This window comes from Apodemus sylvaticus, chromosome 12, assembly GCF_947179515.1.
Source record: "Apodemus sylvaticus chromosome 12, mApoSyl1.1, whole genome shotgun sequence".
Taxonomy (NCBI): Eukaryota; Metazoa; Chordata; class Mammalia; order Rodentia; family Muridae; genus Apodemus; species Apodemus sylvaticus.
Genome location: NC_067483.1, coordinates 59,923,860 through 59,943,471, shown reverse-complemented (window position 1 = coordinate 59,943,471; position 19,612 = coordinate 59,923,860). Strand labels below are relative to the sequence as shown.

At 47.1% G+C, this 19,612-nt stretch overlaps 1 protein-coding gene across 1 annotated transcript in view; it reads left to right on the top strand.

The window, feature by feature from the left end:
* Nucleotides 1-1,289: 1,289 nt before the first annotated feature.
* Nucleotides 1,290-19,612, top strand: part of Rgl1 (ral guanine nucleotide dissociation stimulator like 1) — a 106,521-nt gene continuing 88,198 nt past the window's right edge. The window contains exons 1-2 of the mRNA XM_052200238.1: nt 1,290-1,626; nt 2,614-2,724. Of these exons, the coding sequence (XP_052056198.1) occupies nt 1,600-1,626; nt 2,614-2,724 (138 nt within the window). The 5' untranslated portion in view covers nt 1,290-1,599. The remainder of the gene's footprint in view (nt 1,627-2,613; nt 2,725-19,612) is intronic.

The window sequence follows — 19,612 nt, the reverse complement described above, 5'->3', positions numbered from 1 at the left end:
CCACTTTGGTTGTAAACAAAACAAAACAAAACAAAAAAAACATTCTTCTCTCTACACAGTCTTGGACCCCAGAAGCCTGGGGCTTTTTGAGGAATGTGTGGCTGACTTGAAGACATTCTGCATTGTGCAGAGGCCTTTGCTTGCTTGGTGTGACCTGTCATTTCTAAATGCCCTTCTGGAGACATCAGTGCACTTGATTACCTGACTTTTCAGCTCATGATATATTCATTACTAACCAAAGCTCAGTGCTGTGCCTTAGCACAGCAGTCAGGAGGAGGTCTTTTTCAATTTGACATCTGTAAAACATAGGAAGTTTTTGTAATTGATGTGGAGTTCCAGCAGGTGCAGTTTTGTCTGCATTACTGTGGGTTAGCTCTTGTGGTTGACTTACTGAAACTAGATCTTTTAAAATGTAATGTATTGAACCCCCACAGACCATTGTGTTAGGATAAAATTCTTATCAGCATTGTCCTTTGAAAGGCTTTCCCTGCAGTGGTTATCCCTCTGTGTCCCCACAGTGCACACCCTCCATGGCTGCTCACAGAGGCTCCAGAAACCCCCAGGACCACTGATGGCCTCTGTCACAAACTGTCGATCCAGCAAAACTCTCTGCCCTCTCCCACAGTAGCTTATGCCTCATCAGACCGGGTGGTGGAGCTGATGCATGCCTGTAATCTCAGCACTCAGAGGCAGAGGCAGGAGGATTGCCACAAAATTTCCAAGTGTTTAAGTCTAGCCAGGGCCACCTTTTGTTTAAAAAAAGAAAGAAAGAAAGAAAGAAAGAGAGAGAAAGAGAGAGAGAGAGAGAGAGAGAGAGAGAGAGAGAGAGAGAGAGAGAGAGAGAAAGAAAGAAAGAAAGAAAGAAAGAAAGAAAGAAAGAAAGAAAGAAAGAAAGAAAGAAAGAAAGAAAGAAAGAAAGAAGAGAAGCAAGAAGCAAGAAAGCCACAAACAAGAATGGGCAGTAGGAACAAGTCCAGGCAGTTGCAGGTGCGGGGCAGGGTAGAGCCCCTGGACCCGGTTTTTAGATACCCAGATAGCTTTTGACTTTATCCTAATGAAAATCTTCTCTGAAACTGAGGGGACTCTGATTTAATTGCTCCAAATTCCAAATAGTAAGCAGATCACACAAGAGTCCCTCACCCTGAATTCCCCCAGCTTCCTTCAGTAAAGCAGACGGAGGTGGCGCACACACGTCCCGTGGCACACATGGTTCCATTTTGGCACCTGGTGGCCACCAGGAAACCCCGATGAAGCGGTCTACTTGAAAGCATCGTTTCCCCACCACTCCGGAGCTGGAGAAACGATTGCTTGCTCCCTTGATCCGCGGGGCTTCCGAAAGGGAGAGTGCACTCTCGCAAGCACAAACAGGAAAGCCTGACATCACGGAGCGGCGGGGAGGAGTCTGCTGCCGCGGGCTCCCGGGCTGCCTGCTCGCTGGCCGGCGCTCTTTTGTGGCCCGGTCGCGCGCGGCGGCAGCGGCGGTGGGGCAGCAAGGCGCGTGGGAAGCGCGGGGACCCGGAGCCGGGCCAGAGAGACGTCCCGACCGCCTCGGAGCAGGGCGCACCATGCAGCGTCCGTGTGCCGGAGAGAAAACTGAGAATGAAATTACTTTGGCAAGCTAAAATGGTAACGCGAGCTCCCCGCCTTCCCCGGGACGCTTCTCTGCTGGGGGAATCTTCCCATCTCCCGCTTTCTCGGGCCGGGTTGTTGGAGTACTAACTGATGGGAGCCACCCGGACCCCGCGTTCTGAGAGGAGCTTTCTCACTCTGCTTTGTAGCCTTCCCCTCTCTGTGCCTCTTCTCCCTAGAAACGAAGCTTGTGTTCTCAGGCATCGCCTGCGGGGTGTCTGGGACAAGCAGATGCGTGTCAGGAGAGCAAACTTGGAAAGGACAGAACTCAGTCTGGGGGAGCGGCGCCGCTCTGCCTCCCAGCAGCAGCCCCTTTAACAGGGATCCGAGGTTTAACTGGCGACATGGCCATCCAGGGGGTCGCTGTGGAAGCTGTGTGAAGATGTGTTGCTTTCTCTGCACTTGCCAGAGGGTTTTTTCTTTTTTCTTTCTGGAAATTAAACCTTTTCCACCCCCACGTAACTTTTGGGGGGTTCCAAATTAGTAAGAGGAGAAAAAGAACAACTTAACTTCGCAAAGAGAGCTCATGGCATTAAAACACTTGTTCGAGGGAGTTTAACATCGCCATTGCTCAAATGTTTGTGTACTCAGAGAAGTATAAACTTTTGTTTTTGCAAATGAGTTATTTTTCCTTTCACTTAAAGGGACAGAGTTGATCAGGACTAAGCCACAGTTTCCCTATGAAGGAAAAAAAAAACTTGATAAAAACGCTTTAAGATATGTGGCCAGTCTAGGAAAAATAACTGAACGGAGAAGTCAGAGGATCCTGATACCGCAGGAGAAGGCTGCCAGCCAAGGAATCTCAGCCTTGCCTCTTGCAGTGTCCTGTGTTGCTCGGTTTGGAGGATTTATTCCCAACAGCCTGTCTTGGGCTTTGAGAGCAGTTGTAAGCAGGGAAGCAGCTGGGATAGATTGTGGTTAGCGGAGGGGAAGAAGACAACAACGCACACTACCACCCTCTTTTCTTTCTCTTTATCCCGTCAGAGCTCCATTCAGGACTGGGGTGAAGAGGTAGAGGAAGGAGCTGTTTACCATGTCACCCTCAAAAGAGTCCAGATCCAACAGGCGGCCAATAAAGGAGCGAGATGGCTAGGGGTGAGTAGAGCTTCCGAGATCTTGAACTTTGGAATTTCAGTGTCTGCTCTTCTGTGAATATCATTATTATTTAGCCAAGGCGGCCTCACCCCCCTCTCCTTTTTTCCCCCTTGGTCTTAAAAAGGAAACTGCTGATGGCCAAGTGTTTGCACTAGCTGGACAGGTCTGTTTTAGTACTTGGTGTTTTCCTAAGCATCTTCCCTAAGTCTGTCAATAATTCAGAACCTTCCGGAATCATCTTGAGGTATTTGGCAAACAGACAGGAGTGCTGTGGCAGAAGAGGACAGCCACACCGCGACCTGGCTGGAGAGCACCACTAGCTTCTACACGTGTCACACACCACTGTGTCCAGAAGATACCCTTTCCCTCCCTCCCCCCTCCTTACATAGTGATGCTGTAGCCCAGTCTTCAGAACGCACAAGCGACAGAGGCCATTGAGACCTGCTTCCTTTGAGGGGCAGCAGGTTTTCCCATTGGGACCTCCTCTCTGTAGAATGGGAGTAGGCTGATGCGTGCTTAGTCCTGGTAGTTTGCCTATAGAGTATGGAGTCAGGGGCAGACACTTGGAAAAATCTGCTTTCCATAAACTATTGGGGAGGGTCATGTGAGTTCTTAACTCGACCAATGAATCTTTCAACACATCCCAAATGAAGGGACTAGGCAGGGCAGAAAGCCTAGCGAAAAGATCAGGACCATGTGGGAGAATGGAGGACATCTTCAGCTGGAGAGGGGGGGGGGGAGAGAGAGAGAGAGAGAGAGAGAGAGAGAGAGAGAGAGAGAGAGGTTACAGATGACATAGGAAGGAACAGAGCCGTGTCTGAAGAGAGGCAGGATGGGTGGCTGCTTGCTGGGTTGCTGGCCGTCCTTACAGCCTCACTAGGACTTATGGGTTAAGGTCTTCAAAGCAATGGGGAGTGTATGCTTGCATCACAGCTTACTGACCTTAGTTTCAGAACACACAAGATTTGGAGCAGTGTTCCCAGGTAGAGTGTGGAGTGCCCAGGGCTTCCTGGGAAGAGTGGAGGCAACATGACCTGAAAGACTCAGAGTTGAAGGCAGGAAGCCAGGAGCCCTGTCTTCCTCTGCCGGGGCTGCTGACCCTGGATCTCCCCCAACCCCACACCGACCTTCCCAACCTGTCTTAAGTCAGGATTTGCCTGCTACTGTGCTTGGGTCAGGGTTCTGTTGACCAGGAGGGTTAGTTGCTAGTGATATTGAAGATGTGGTCTGCAAAGTTAGGAACGTTCTCAGTGAAAACTAGAAGTCTTTACGTACAGAGCAGGTGGTTGCCTTACTCAGAACACCATCCTAACATGAATTGTGTTAGAGTGCTGACAAACCACTGTTGCTTTTGGTAGCTTTATGTATATATACATTATTTAAATGTGATATTGGTACGGTTTTGACTTGTATAGCTACTTGTTAATGATTAATAAGCTCTAAACCAATTGTCTTCAAATAGATTTAGCTTTTTTTTTTTGGGTGTTGGGTAGCCCTGACCATCCTAGAACTAGCTTTGTAGACCAGACTGGTTTTGAACTCAGAGATTGGCCTCCCTCTGCCTTCTGAGTGCTTTAATTAAAGGCATGCACCACTGAGCTGGGCTATTTTACTCTTTCTAATGATGCAAAATGTTGCATGGGTGGCAGTGTTAGTATTTAGCCAGATATGGTAGCAATGAATGTAGTGTGAGCAGTAGAGGGGACCCCAACCCAAATAAACTGTCTTTCGTTTAGATGCCAACAGTCACTTAGGGATTCTTATCAGCTACTCTGGTCATTGACTCCACTTCCCTTCTTGTTGTGCCTCCATAGCCTTACAGAGCTCAGAGGAGCTGGCTCTGAGTTAAACTGTACATCTGAAATGTTGAGAAGAAAGATCAAGTAAGCTTGTGTTTGGTTCACACAGGGATCCCTCCTCCTCCCATTTGAACAAGTGACTCACAGACACCGTACTGCTCATCAAAAGCCAGTTCTTAGAACTCTCTGCCTGGAATGCCACTTGATTTCTTGTCTTAGGTGTCCTGTGAGGAAGCTCTGTTGTTTTTTTGTCCTTGAAAAATCCCGGCTTAATTTAATATGACTCAACCAATTGAGCCACAGCAATTATGAAATCTTTCTCTTTGGTACCCAGTTGGCTTCCTCTTGTTTGTTTTCCTACATTCCAGTAACCTATTCAGAATTCTTCAAAGTGAACAATTTTAGAGTTAATGGGGAAGGCAAGGAAGACGCTTCGTGTACACTGGCATCTGACAACAACTTTATGGGGAAGGCGGTATTACGATGCTCTCTTTCATCTTTCCTTTATACACAAGGAAAATAATGCCCAGAGTGATCTGCTTGCTTGCCTGTGGGGTCATATAGTTAAGAAATAGTAGAGGCTGGATTTGTAGATGGGTACAAGTTTGTTGTCAAGAACCGCCTGGAGCTTTAAGGCTGTTCCCATAGTTCTTAAGGATAACACTGGTGCACAAGAACAAGGAGGCTTAGAGCATTTCTCCCCTAGGGATCATCCTTGGAGCCTTCTGGTCTTCTCTGTGTTTTGAATGAGAACCTGTGCTGTAGATTATAAGATGGGTTGTGATGATGTATATCTAATTGATAAGTTCCACTCTTGGGATGCATAAAGTGGCACATGGGAGCTGTGTGAGGTCCTGTAGTGTGGCATGTGAGTGTAGGTGTAGTCTTAGTGCTGTGTCTGGAGTGCTCTTCAAAAAGATTAATACCTGTAAACCCAGCACTCTGGAACACCAGGAATTCAAGGTCATCCTCTACTACATAGTGATTTTAAAGGCCAGCCTGGGCTATACAAGACCCAGTCTAAACAACAACAGCTCCCAAACCATACTAAGTTCAAAAAATGGAGTATAATTTTTCTGTTTTCGAAGTGTTAAAATCTCAAGATAATTAATATTTAGTCCTAGGAAGTATAGCAAAATAATTATGTATTTGGGGTCAGAAAGATGGCTTAGCTGTTAAAAGCACTTGTTGCTCCTGCAGAGAACCTGGGTTTGGTTCTCAGACCCTCCATGGTGGCTCTCTACCGTCTGCAGTTGTGGTTCCTGGGGGATCCAGTGCGTATGTCCCTCTGACCTCAGTGGGCACCAGGCACACATGTAATTCACATACCTTCATGCAGGTGAAATACCCACACACATAAAAAAAAATAAATATAAAAAAAGGTAAAACATAACCACACATTCTTGTATTAAATAAAGAACAAAACACATAAGTCATACTATTTTATTTTGATTAAGTTTGTGCTTAGTTTGTGATCATTTTAGGAAATCACTGTCATTGGTTCTAAACTAGATCCTGAGGGTGATCTAGGCCAGGCTTACTTACACATGCAATGGTAGTCTGGCCCGCTGGCAGTGTGGCCACTGTAGATCAACAATGGCATTAATTTTTTGACCTACCTTTTCTTTACAGTTTTATCGACTATAAGTCAATAAAAGCTCTCATAGGAAAGTGGCTCCAGCCATGTCGCAGACTGGAAGAGACATTAAAAATTAATTCAATCTAACTATCCTCTTAGTTTGTAGCATTTTGGGAAGGCAAATGGTCATCTTGTGTTATTTGTCTTCGATGCCAGCATTGTGGTGTTCATCCACAGTGACAGGAACAAAGGGATTGAGAAAAGCAGTGTTCCCTGAGGCAGGAAAAGTACACGTCAGACCAAGGCCTAGGAGGGGCAAAAGAGAAGAATTAAGGAAAGGAGCATTGGAGTCTTCAAAACAGGACAGATTGCTGGTCCAGAAAAAACATATCACACTTAGAATAAGCTTGACTTTGGGTTGTTAGTTATGGGTTCACTTTGCATGGTCTCTGGGGAGTGGCCTGGGCCAGTGGATAGTCTTGTGGTTTTTCTTACTTGCATGCTGCAATCATGTGACCCTGTGGTAGGGCCCTGGGGCCTCTTTTCCAGTGTCTTGGGCTTGTCACACTCTTGCACACTTCAGTTCTTGATGAGTTTTTGTTAGGTTGAGTTGAACTTTTGATAGGTAGGAGACTGGCAGAAGCCAGCTTGATAGAAGAGAATGGATTATAGAAATAAAGGAGATGGCGAGAGGTGACCTGTGGCCCACTTTTGGATGTTGGGCGTGCCTTGGTGAGCCCTGGTAATCTCTGCATTGAGTGTTTCTGTTCTTACTTACACCAGTTGCACCGACTCTACCTGACAGCTCAGTGGTCCAGCTGCATGCTTGGCCTTCATGTGGGGAAATTCCTTGAGTTGTCAGCTCCCTCTCTTCCGAGTCTCTTCTTTGACATGCGCCCCTCCCCCACAGGGCAGAGGAGCTCGGCCTTTTGTGTTCTTGAGCATTCTGGGTATCTTGTTATGTGCTTCCCTTGTGTTGCTGTAATTGTCTGTTTATATTCCCCACTAGATAGTATCTTGTAACTACAGCCAATAAACGTTTGCTGAGTGGATGAATCAGGCTTCATCCTTTTTCGGGGTTGGGGGGCACTCATATTATCTTAATAAATATGGGTGTATGGTTGTTTCTCAGTTAAAGCCAAGTCACCATGAAGATGTCAGCCTGTAAGGAGGAGCAGAGGGGTGTAGGAGCTAGAAAAATCAGTTAGGTAATGATGCAGCCTGTCTCAACATTCTTTCTGGAACAGAGCAGAGCACACGCAAAGATAGCGTTATTCTTTTGAACAAAATAAAATTTCCCAGTGCCTTTTAAAACTATGAGCTCCGATTGTGCTTGCTGCTTGTGGACTGTTGAAGAGGGAAGGGCGAGACAGGAGTTAAAAAGTCCTGGCAAGCGCTGCAGTTCTGTGTGGCTGGAGAGAGCAGGAGTGGGATTTTAGAACTGAAAGGAGATAAGGCCGGAGGAGCCTCTGGTTCGCTGTTGCTCATCCTTGTCTTCACTTAGGAAAACAGGCCTGGGGTTGGCTGGTCGTGTCAGCTGAATGCTGAATGTGGGCTTTACAACAGAAAAAGCTCAAATCTACCAGCCACTTGAAAACTAAGCAACTGGTATTTTTCATTTGACTTTGGAAACATGTTTCTCAAATAATTAGTCCAAAATGTGGTAGCCCGAGCCAACCAAGAAAACGCAGGCCATCAGAACTGCCTGAGATATGGGTATCTCTCTCATCATTGCTTTCAAAATCCCTCGGGATCTGAGCAAGCAATATGCGATAGCTAATTAAGAATATCCATTTCAGTTAGTCAACCCAGAGAATACTGAATTTAGCTTTTTTTTTTTTTTAAATGCCTGTCTAGAGAGATGGAGGAGCTGTTAAGAACACTGGCTACTGTTTCAAACGACCTGGGTTCGATTCCCAGCGCTACACGGACCTTCACATCCCTCTGTGACTCCAGTCCCAGAGAATCCATCTCCCTCTTTTGACTTCTTTGGGTACTGCATACACATGGTAGGCATACATACAGGCAAAGCATACATACATAAAAATGAATAAAATGCTCACAAATACTAAAGAAAATACATATCTACCTCTAGAAAATAAGAACAGCATAAACCTAAGAGGCATATTAAGTCTTTATACTTAAAAGTATACATCCTATTCCTATTACAGACATATTGTTTTCTTACTTCTCTAATGCTATAAGGTAAACGCCCCCGGAGTTTCAAATTGGGAAAGTGAAGGAGAGCTAAGTGGGGTGCCTGTCCACGTCAGCTCACTGTTGGAATCTGTCAGTGCATCGGCCTGTTTCTGTCTCGTTTATCTTCAGTGTGAACTCCCATTCTAAGTTATCAGACTTTGCCATAACTCACACACGTGCTACATTAGAATACTCGAAAAGTTAAGTGAACCATCTCGGCCACGGTGTGCGTCTTGGCAGGAAAGGCTAATTTCTATAAACAGAGCAAGGCAAGGAGTGAAAATGTGGAGAGGTCATACAAGTTGCCTCGTTCTCCTAGAGAGAGGCAGCCAGCAGTCTGTCTCTGGCCGGCCAATGGGTGTGGCTAGCTCCACAGAGTTGATTTGGGGTTCTCTGGAGTTTCTGGGTCATTTGTGGGTAAACACAATCCTCATGAGATCTCTTGCTGGTCTTGTTTCTGTCATGTGTGTGTGAGCCGGTAACCATGCCTTTGATAGCACCTATCGCTTTGATAGCACAGACAGCATGCTAAATATGTGGATTCAGAGTTCAGTAAACAGTGTTCTAAAAGGGTTACAAGTGAGAGAGACACCAAGCCAAGTCCAGGGTGTTGTAGATGTGATACCCGCTGGGGGCTGTGGATGAGGCAGGGGTGGTGGGTTGCCCAGGCAAGCTGCGCTGTGGAGAGGTTTTCTGTGGAGGGCTATGACTCAGGAGGAACTTAAAGCCAATCTCAGGTCCATGACACACTTCAGTCAGAGAGTATAGAGTGTGAGGAGGCAGGGAGGCCAGGAATGGAATTTGTACATGAGGCCTGGGAAGAGGCCAGAACTTGGTGGGTGAGTGACAAGGGACAGGGCTGGAAGACAGGTGGGAGCCTGGTGTTGCGAGCCGCGGTTCTCAGCTGTGGGGTGAGTACGCTATAGTAGTGGAGTTGTGCTATTACAGGGACAGTGAGTGCAGGGTTCTAAACAGGGCATCATGGCCGGATTTTCATTTTAGAGTGCTGACAGGCTTTGAGGGGGGATGCATTGGAAGGAAGCCAGACTGGAGCAAGGGGGACCCCAGAGGAAGGTTTCAGAGTCACATGGTGAACGACAGCCTGAAGGGAGACTGCAGTGGCAGAGCAGAGAGCACTGGGGAGGAAGGGTAGTGGGGTGGGGCCCAGCTGGGGTCCTCTTGGCAGGCAGAGGTCTTCAGCACCTGGCTTTCCATGCATGGGCCAGACCAAAGTTGGCCCGCTTTCCTGGGGACAGTGTCTGTCACTCCTGTCTCCTTGAGTCAGAGGCACTAAGACAACTCACTAGCAATGCTTCCTGTCCCAGGAGGAGAAACTCCAGAGCTGGGTGTGTTTGCTGTGTCACAGTCAGAGATCCAATATCAGTATAGGCGCCCCAGGAATGAGGCAGAAAGCTCTGTGTCGCCGCTCAGACTCCAGAGGGCTCTGTGGCTTGACTCTTCTGGTTCCCCTGCCAAGGAAACACATGGACTCCGAAGACCATGGAGGGAGAGTAAATACAGAGCCCGCCGTGACGTGATCACAGAGCTGTGTTTTTAGATAACAGCATTTAACCTGACAATCATGTTGTTGGGGACACAGTTGCAGTCAGGTGTTCTGGTCTTCATCTCTGTCCCTAACAGTGTCTCCCTTCCCTGACACTGTGTGTGGCTGCTGTCATTCCTGCTTTCTCAGGCTCACTGTGATTGCTGCCTGCCTGCCTGCCTGCCTGTCTGTCTGTCTGTTTCTCAGCTCCTGTGTTCAAGCATTTCCTCATATCTCACTTTGCAGGATGTCTGCACTTCTCCATTGTAGCCTCTTCTGGATAACCGATCAAAGTTTGACCTTGGTTGCCTTTCCTCAGCCCCGTGGTTCTTGAGCTCACCTGACTGACGTTAATCTGAGAACCACCTTTAGTTTAAAAAAAAAAAAAGACACAAATAGAGGAAGCACAGAAGGAATAAAGATAGAACAAGCCCACAGCGCTCACTCAGTGGCCAGCTACTTAGTTGCCTGTTGCAGGAAGCACTGTCTGTGCGCACAGAGAAAAGCTTGCGTTGTTCCTTCTCATCTCTGCCATGGCCCTGTGCTGTGCTCTGATGATGTGAGGCTCTGGATAGCTTCCTTCTCCACACCCATCTTCTCCTTGATGCCATTCAGGGTGTGATTCCTCAGGGTACCAGTGGTGGTAGTTGGGATAGAGATCGTGTGTCAATGGCTCTAGATACTTTTAAAAATTCTCATTAAAACAACAAACAGATACCCATTGCCCCGGATCTGTAACTCTATTGCTCAGTATAGTCAGTTTATTTAACTTCATTTCAATAGGTAATCTTATTCCGTGTATGTAAACCCTAGATATTTTCTGGATGTTTGCTTTTTTCTGTATGTATTCAACAATGCCATGATTCTCTTCCTCTGTGTGTGTGTGTGTTATTGTTGTTGTTGTTGTTTCCTGCCAATTGAATATCTTTTGTATAAACAAAACCAAGGCCACATCTTTCATAATTCTAAGGACAATTTGAAGGCCCAGACCATGTCTTTTCTCCATGTCTTTTCTCCTAATGGCTGCTGGTCTATCACCTAAGTCTTGGGTACCCTCTTACTAGTGACACCTCTCATGGTAGGCAGATGTGTGCCTGCCTCTTCTCTTGCTGCTAATGGTGGGGCTGGGGTCTGCAGACAGTTTTTATCTACAAAATTAAACACAAAAAAGGTTTCACCGATATAGGTAAAAATAACTGAAGCTAGATTAGATGTTGGTTAAAAATACACTGCTTTATGGTCATTCCCTTCCCTGCTTGGAATTGCAACACTTGAAGTTGTTTGTTGAGATAACTATAGTTCTGAATGGAAAATCCCAGGAAATCGGAAGCGTTGGGTCAGTTTGCAAAGCATAGGGAAAAGAGGACAGCCACCTCTGTCCAAAGGTTGACTTCCGACGGACAGACACAATAAACAATTTTTTTTTTCTAAATGACTTGAGGAAGCATTAATGGGGAGAGCTTAGCTCCATGAGGCCTGGCTGGGGAATTAGCACACTGGTCTTTGAACTCTGCTGGGTTTTCCTAGGAGCTGGCCCCTCCTGGCTGTTCTTCCCTTTCAGGGTTATTTCCTGCGGGTGTAGGGGGGTGAGGGGATGGGGAGGTGGGAGGTGGGGGTGGAGGGGCTGGGGTAAGTAGCCTGCTTAGTGGAGCCTTAACAGATCTACTGTGAAAAGTCATCCCAGCCTCAGGGTGCCGTGCTGAGATGTTGTGTCGTCCCACCCCCCCAGCCCCCCACCCCCCACCCCCTGGGTTCCTCTACTCTGAAGGGGAGACAATTCCAGTGCCTTTCTGAGTGCATTGCCATGGGGTGTACGTGACTCATGGAAGGTGCTTGGCACAGGGCATAGGATCTGGTGGACGCATGCTCACTGAGGGGGGCCCTCTTGTTGGCTCCCCACTGCAGAAGCCTCTTTGGAGCCCAGCCATGGAACATCAAAGGGATTCGTGACTTTGCCCCATGTGCCTCCTGAAGCTTGGGGTTATGAGCAGTCCCTGGATGCCCTGCAAACTGTGTTAAACACAGTCCCAGCTCTGACCCCTTGGATGCCCTGCAAACTGGGTTAAATATGGTCCCGGCTCTGTCCCCCTGGATGCTCTGCAAACTGTGTTAAACAGGATCCCAGCTCTGTCCTCTCATTTTACACACAAGAACAGAAGCCCCAACCACGATGGGACTTAGTATAATTTGCTTATTAAAAGAGTACGGTGTCCACTCTCTCATAGTTCAGAGAGTGCTGTGTCTCAGTGTTAAAGGGATTTATTTTGTTCACTGTTTTGTAAGTTTCACTCTCATGGGAAGGAGAGTGGCAAAGGAACAATTCGTAGCATTTTGGACAAGAAACTTAGAGAAGTGAGGGGAGAGGTGTGGAATGTAAGATACAGCCCCAAGGATGCATTGCCAAGGACCTGCTTTTCCAGGCAGGTTCCACCTTCACAGTGCTGCCAGCTCCCAACGCCAATTAGGGTCTTAAATCCAGCAGTAGATTCAGCCCAAACTGTCCAAGCTCGCCTGCTGTAAGGGCGCTGAGAAGGGCTTCACAGACTCACCCCAAACCCTCAGGTCAGATCCCAAGATTAACCCCAGTGAGCTGTAGCCTCAAGATTAACCCTCGGTGACTATCTAGTGTGTTGGCCACTCGCACAGTGAAAGACGAAATTACTCCTTAGGATCCAACATTTTGCATTTCAGTCTCCTGTAGTTTTTTCAGTTACTTTGTTGGTGTTGTTTTTCAACTGGGGCTAGAATGATTAGGAGTACTTGCTGCTCTTGCAGAGGACTGGTGTTAAGTCCCTAGCACTCAGGTAGGGCGGTTCACAACCACTTGTATCTCTGACTCAGGGAGATCTAATACCTTCTCCTGGCCTCTGTGGGCACCCACACACACGTACATATACAGGCACGCTAATTAAAAGAAACAAGAATAAATTTTAAAAATGACCCAATAGTGGTTAATGTTCTGTTTTCTATAATTGATATTTCTGGTGGAAAAATTGGAGGGTAGCAAATAGTTCTATTTCACTGTGTTAGACTCGGGTGGAAGAAATTTAGGGTGATCACAAATTGTGCTTACAGCATAATATCAAATCCTAACTACTGTATGAGCTAATGATAAACTCCTTGTGCCCCTTGCTGACCAGTTAATACAATACTTGGGTCCCAAGCCAGTAGGTAACTATGTGACTTTGAAACTGTCACATGATTCGAGGGGTTCTTCATCTGTAAAGTGGGGTAGGACCTGGTTTCTCTTCTGCCTGTGGGTTGTATGAAGATCGCCTGAGTTAAAGTCTATCACTGGGTTGTGATATAAACATTTAATCTAAGGGACTGTTCACCTTTTTTCTCTCTGCTCGCCATCTGGTTGCTCAGTGGGCGCGCCCTGCTCCTCAGTCCTGCCTCACTCTGGAAAGGGTATTCTGTATTTTTCTCTTTCCACCTGCTGCTTCGCTAAGAACGGCTTTGGCCCTGCCACCCCAGTCTGTGCCTCCAGTGCTGTGGGCGCAGTGAGGGCGCACAGCACTGGGATTTGTCTGTACAATGGTGGTGGTGGGAATAAATAGCCCTTCCTCACAGGATGCTGTAGACAGTTGTCATGAGCGGCTTGCACAGAGAAATTTTTCTCTTCTCTTTGACGCTCCTTCTCTTGCTGGTCCTTCTAGTTTCTTGCACAGAGTGGTAAAGTGACTGCATAGTCAGCCCCCGGTTGGAAGCTAATGTGGGATTTGAATTCATGACCTGATGCCAGGATGCAAGAATGTGGCTGACCACCCAGGACCAACCCTCCTGCAACATAGGCATCTGGGATGCTTGAGTAGCACTGTGGCTGTGTCTGCCTCCTCCCCACCCCCGTGTCTTTCCTGCACACTCCCGGCCTCCCGTTTTCCGCACTGCCTTTCCACTTGCTTATTCCAGATGCTTCCTTCGTGCTCTCCATCTCTCCTGTGTGAGTTCCTTTTTTTGTTCTTGTTCCTTCCTGTCCTTTCTGGTTTAAAAATAGGGTCTTTGGCTGGTTGGCCACAACTCTGACCTTCCTTCTATTCAAATGGGTCTCTCCCGAGCGAGCATCTTGCATCCTGTTCACTGAGATAGTCGCACCCCAGGACCCACGCTGCTAATCTGTGTCTATTCTCAGCTGACTTGTGGAGCTCGCCGACCCTTGTACTCAGAGAGCTGGCTGAAAATTAAGTTCGTCTGTACCAGGGTGCTTAATCAGTGACTTGTTCACATTGTCCCCGACAAACCCTGAGCTCTCCTCCCCTGCTGACTGCCTGTGGTGCAGAAGAGGCTGCACTGACTGGGACATTCATCTTTGTGCACAGATACCATGATATGCAGGGTATCATGGGGGGGGGTGTTCAGCTGTTCTGCCCCCACTGAAATATCTCTCAGTGTGTGTGTGTGTGTGTATGTGGGGGGGGGGGTCATGTTGCCTCAAATATTTCTCCATGAACTGCCTTTTATTGATGTTGGAAGACTATGATATTCTTTACAGAAATAGCTTCCTAGCCAATGTTGACTAAGGCAGTCCCCAAATAAACGTGCACTCTAGGATAAGTGCTTGACAGACTTGGATGACTGGTGGCCAAAGAGGTGACTCCAGCCTCTACCCCAACCTGTACATTGATGGCCAGCAAGAGGGTTGAAGAGGGTCTGCTAGAACCCATGCTAGGCAGAACATGATCTCAAAGGTTCCCCTTCCTCTGGCCCTCTAGCTCCCTGCATGGCTGACTCCGTGAATAGCTGTCAATGTCATTATCCTGAGTGAAGTTCCCGTTCAGATTCTCCTCTGCCATTGTGCCTGCCTTCCAGTCTCACAGACTGCTGACCACCCCTACTTACCTTGCAAGTCAGCCAAGATGCTATCTTTGCTCTGCTGTTTTTCTGACCTCCTTGGTTTCATTGCCTCTTTGGGGCTCCGGGATGTTCTTAGCACTTAAGCACTGTTGCAACTCTTGTTAGCCTGATAATTTTTGTTCTTTGAGCCAGGTCCTTGCTTTATAAGCCAAGGCTGGACCCAGAGTCACTGGGTAGCCCAGGCTGGTCATGAGCTCGTGGTTTTCCTACTTCAGCTTCCCAGGTGTTGAGATTACGTCATCCAGAGCCCTTGAGCATGTTGTTAACTTTCCTTTACCCTACTCACCTGAGTGCCTGGAGGCTTGGCTCACATTTCATTCATCGTTTCATCCCCATAACCTGGGACGTCATGTTACATGTACTCAGTAGTATCTCTTTCCATGTTTGTTTGAGTCAGGGGCCTTCTGCTTGGCCCAGGTTGTCTTGGAACTAAAAGATGTATATTTAATGGTGTTATCTCTTGTCATTGGTTGAATGCTCAGGGTCAGTTTTCGAAACAGAAGGGAAGCATTGCATAAGCAAAGCTGATTGGATTTCCCGCTGCCTATCCAGCCAACCATAGGACAGAGGAAGGGAATCCTGCCTTTGCTGCCCTTCATTACCGCCATCTCATCTCCACACTACATGGTCTTGTGAAGTGATCTATGAAGTGAACTTCATAGCCAGATGGGCTGGCATGGAGTTGAGACTTCACTTGTCGACTTCCTAGAGATATAATGCTTTGAATTACCAATCAGGAATGAACCTCTGGGAACTTCATTTTTGATGAACCCCAAAGTGACCCTACGTAGGATTTTTGTCTGTGTTATATATCTGATACTTAAACTCTGTAATTTTCCTCACATGTCCATGAACTCAGTATCAAGCTGGTCTGGCTTTACTTTGTTGAGTGTGTTTATTCAGAGGGCCCTGGCACTCCTCCTCGTGTGCCAAACAGTGCCTGGTGTGTGCGCACGCGCTCCAGCCTCCTGTGGTGAGATGAGCGAGGGAGGCTTGCTGTGGGGCTGTTTTCTGAGAGGTGCTCCTCTCGCCAGGATTCACTGGCCAAAAGAGTCGAATGGAAACGCATCCTAGTGGGTAGAGTGTTTGCCCCGGGTTCTGTCCCCCGGGCTGCACTCGCCACGCATAGTGGCACATGCCAATAATCCCGAAACTTGAGAGATGGTGGCAGGGATCAGAAGTCCAAGGTCATCTCTCCTCAGCTCCAGGGCTCTCTGGAAGTTTGTGCCCAGCTTGGGCTAGAGACTTGTTTGAGACAGAGGAAGAGACTTAGAAATAAGCTACATAATATAAAATATTCTCTGTTTCAGTTCATTTTCCCAGTGAGACACAGACCGCTTTGCTTCCTTTCCCTTTCCCTGTCAGCTCAGATCCGTAACACTAAGTCTCTACTTTCAGCAACATGTGAAGCTGGAGTTGAAGCTGTTTGTCTTGTTTCCTGCCGTCCATTTCTAGGTGCTTTCGGAGGGTCAGAGGTCAGAGGCTTTTCTGGCGGCTCTGGCCCTCCCTTCCGGCTTGCTTGCCCTTTCCTGGGGTAGGTATCCAACAGAGCATGCGCTTGCTTTGGAAAAAAAGGAAACACTAAAGACATCGTATTTCTGAAGGAGTACTGCAGCTATTTTGAACAAGAAAAAATGTCCTTCATAATCTTACCATGTGTTTGCGGGGTGGGGGCGGGAGTATTTGTCTGTAACCCTGGCCTCACTATGGAATCCTGCCTGGCCTGGACCCTTCAGAGACCTGCCTGCCTCTGCCCCCAAGTGCTGGGCTAATGGCCTGTGCCCTGCAGTCCCCGCAGTGACAGCTCTTCTCCTGCTCCTTGTCCCCCCACCCCATCTGTAGTCACTGGCACTGTTTGAGATTGCTGCTGTTGTGATTTCTCTTCAGTTTTGTCATCAGCAAATATTTTTACAAGCAAGTTCTCCAAATTTTACTTTTTGATTTGAGTTGCTGGTGGCATTTGTTAAGTTTCTGATAGCCCAGGACGACCCTCATCCGCGACCTCAAAGCTTCCCAACTGTGTGTCTGTAGCATTTCAAGGTGACAATGCCTGTTGTTGGTTTACAGGCCTTCTTTCTGGCCTTTTCTTTGTGAAATTCCTGGCCGTTATCAGAGCTCTGGAGCCTGTGGAGGAGCTGGAGGCTGATAGCGCTGTGTGGGAGGAGGGCTCGTGACTGGATGTGCAGGGAATTCAGCAGGAGTGGACCAGGCCTACCTTCTGCTCTGCACAGCGCTGTGGGAGCCAGGCTCAGGGCTGTGCTGCCCAGTGGTAGCCTACAGGGTTTTTGAAATGAGTTCCTCTGGACTGGCTGTCTGCCCATACCAAGTCCACTTCAAACTTTGAAGACTTGGTGATAGAAAATATCGCAGTGATTTCTTGTAGTGAGCGCAAGGTAAAGTGATGATATTCTGGGGATGATAGGTTAAGTAAAATATTGTTAGAATTCATAAACCATGTTTCTTTTCACTATTAATATGGCACTTACAGAAGTTACCCATGGCTGGCATTATATTTACTTTGGACAGTGTTGTTCTTCGACCTTAGTGTTTAAAATGCAGGTTGTAGGGGTCTCAAATTAATTCAGTGATTATGAAAATAGTGTTTTAAAATTAGTATAGAATGGATTAGAAATATCAGAAAAGCCAGCTTAATCTGGAGCATTACCAGAAGGGCTGGCCTGCTCTACCAGAGAGCAGGTTGGTACCAAGAACATTGTATAGAACTAATATGTCTGAGAGGTTGGGGCTGATACAGAACTCCTCGTCTAAATCAGACCCTGCAGGAACATAAGCCCACGTATCAGTCTCCTCTCAGTTAGCCAGGAGACTCCAGAGAAGAGGGAGCAAAGATGTTGCAGTTCTGTCTGTTGAAGGCCTGTCTTGTGAGCTCAGCCCTAAGGTTCCCCTGGAGTCTAGGAGCAACTTCTCTTGTGTGATTAAAACCATTTTCAAAATGGTCTCATGAGTGGTGATTCTTTCTAAGAAGTGAGATGTTTCTTAGTGACCTTGGACTCAAGTCAGATGTAAAAGATTTTGCTGTATTTTGTGAGTGCAGAGCCTTTCCTTACTGTGTCCCAGTTGCATCTGAAGAGGCCACTGTGTGTGTGTGTGTGTGGGGGGGGTTAGAAGAGTCTGTTGTTCTAACTTGGGATCTCTTCACTCTTCCTCCAGAAAAGATGTCCTTACAGTACATTAGATATAGGGACAATACATTACAGTACATCAGATGTATGTATGTATGTATGTATGTATGTATGTTTGACTGGGTTCTAAACACAGGATACTTACAGCATGGGGAGGGGACAAAGTCCCCCCCTCACCCAATAATAAAGTTTATGAGTTTATGGCCTTGTATTTATTCTGACAGTTGTAAAAATTCTTTTGAGTTGACCCATTTTTCCTTTCTTAATTAAAAAAATAGTCTGGCATGCAAGAGTAAGACATGTGAACCATGTGACTCAGTGCTTCTGCTCCTTCTCCTGGAGCCAAGGTCTTTAAAATTATGACTTAGGCACGCTTGAGTTTTATAAAACAGTTGCCCACAAAAGCCACCAAACATTTGTTCCTGAAGCTTGTAGATTTAGCTGGTATTTGTCTCCAGGAAGGAATCTTAAAGCACAGCGTTTAGGAGTCACTGAACCAGAACTGTCTGCGGATCGCTTGCCCCGGGAGCTAGCTGAGTTGGCTCACCCTCGGCATGGATGGCACGGACGGCATGGACGGCATTGATGGCGTTGGCAGAGAGCCAGGCAGACTTCGCCTCTTCTGCCCCTGGACACTTCCAGCCTTGTTGGTGATCACACAGGATTTTTAAGGGAGCTCGGTTTAAAGATCTGCAAGTTCCTACCGGAGTACCAAGGACAGCCTGAGCGGGCACCAGGCATTTAAATGGCTACCCATCAAAATCGTTCATTTGTCTGTTTACTTATTCCCTTCAGGATGGAGCCTCCATAGGAGGAGCAGATGATTTTGGAGCTTTTATCACAGTAGATTTGAAGATGCGAGTTTCCAGGGACCCTTTCTGGGACAGCTTCCTCCTCTTTGCACACTCTATGCTGTAGCTGACTGGGCTGCTTCCTTGTCTTAGGGTCTTGTCTCTGACACCAGTGTCTGAGGATCTCTCCCTCCTTTTGTCACACCTCTCTCCGGCTGAATCCCACCTCACGCATCCTAGCCCTCATGCCACTTTCCCCATAAAGCTGTGTCGTCCATTTCACAAATGGCACTTACATGTCCTTTCTCTGCACACCAAAGCATGCCGTACTGAGGGATATTCCATGTTATCTTCTAAGCCACACCACATAGAGTCATCAGTTTTGTGTTAAAAATGGTCAAGTATTGGCAGTTTTCATTTAGTTCTGTCTAAAATTAGCTGTGTTCCGTATAGGACTTGAGATAGGTCTCTCTCTGAATGTGCTGCATTCAAGACATATTTAGCAAACATTCTTTGGTATCTTTTCAAAACTAGGAATCATTGTTAAGTACCATTAAGCTATCTTAGTAGGCCTGTGTTTAGAGGATATATGTTTTAACCATCTAACTATGGAAAATATTTACTTCCACTAAGTTCAATTTTCTTAGCTGTAGTCATGTTTTTCCCTAGTTTTTCATCTTTTAAAATCCCAATTCAGTTTAAGCAGCGCCTCAGCTATAGCTTTCAGTTCAGTTCACAGAGCTGCTGTGCTGTCCGCTCAGTAACCCCGCACCTCTATCTGCAGGCTTCCCATGGGGTTTGGACTCAGATCTAGCCAGCTCTCCAACTGTTCCATTCTCACATCTCCATCCTGGCTCCTGTGACCCGAGGGAGAAGGAGTGTGGCATGGTCCTGGTGTCCCTGACGCCTGAGCAGGCAGCAGGGGTGCCCATGTGGGTCAGCACAGAGGATCCTTAGCTTGGTTTGACTTTGTTTGTCTC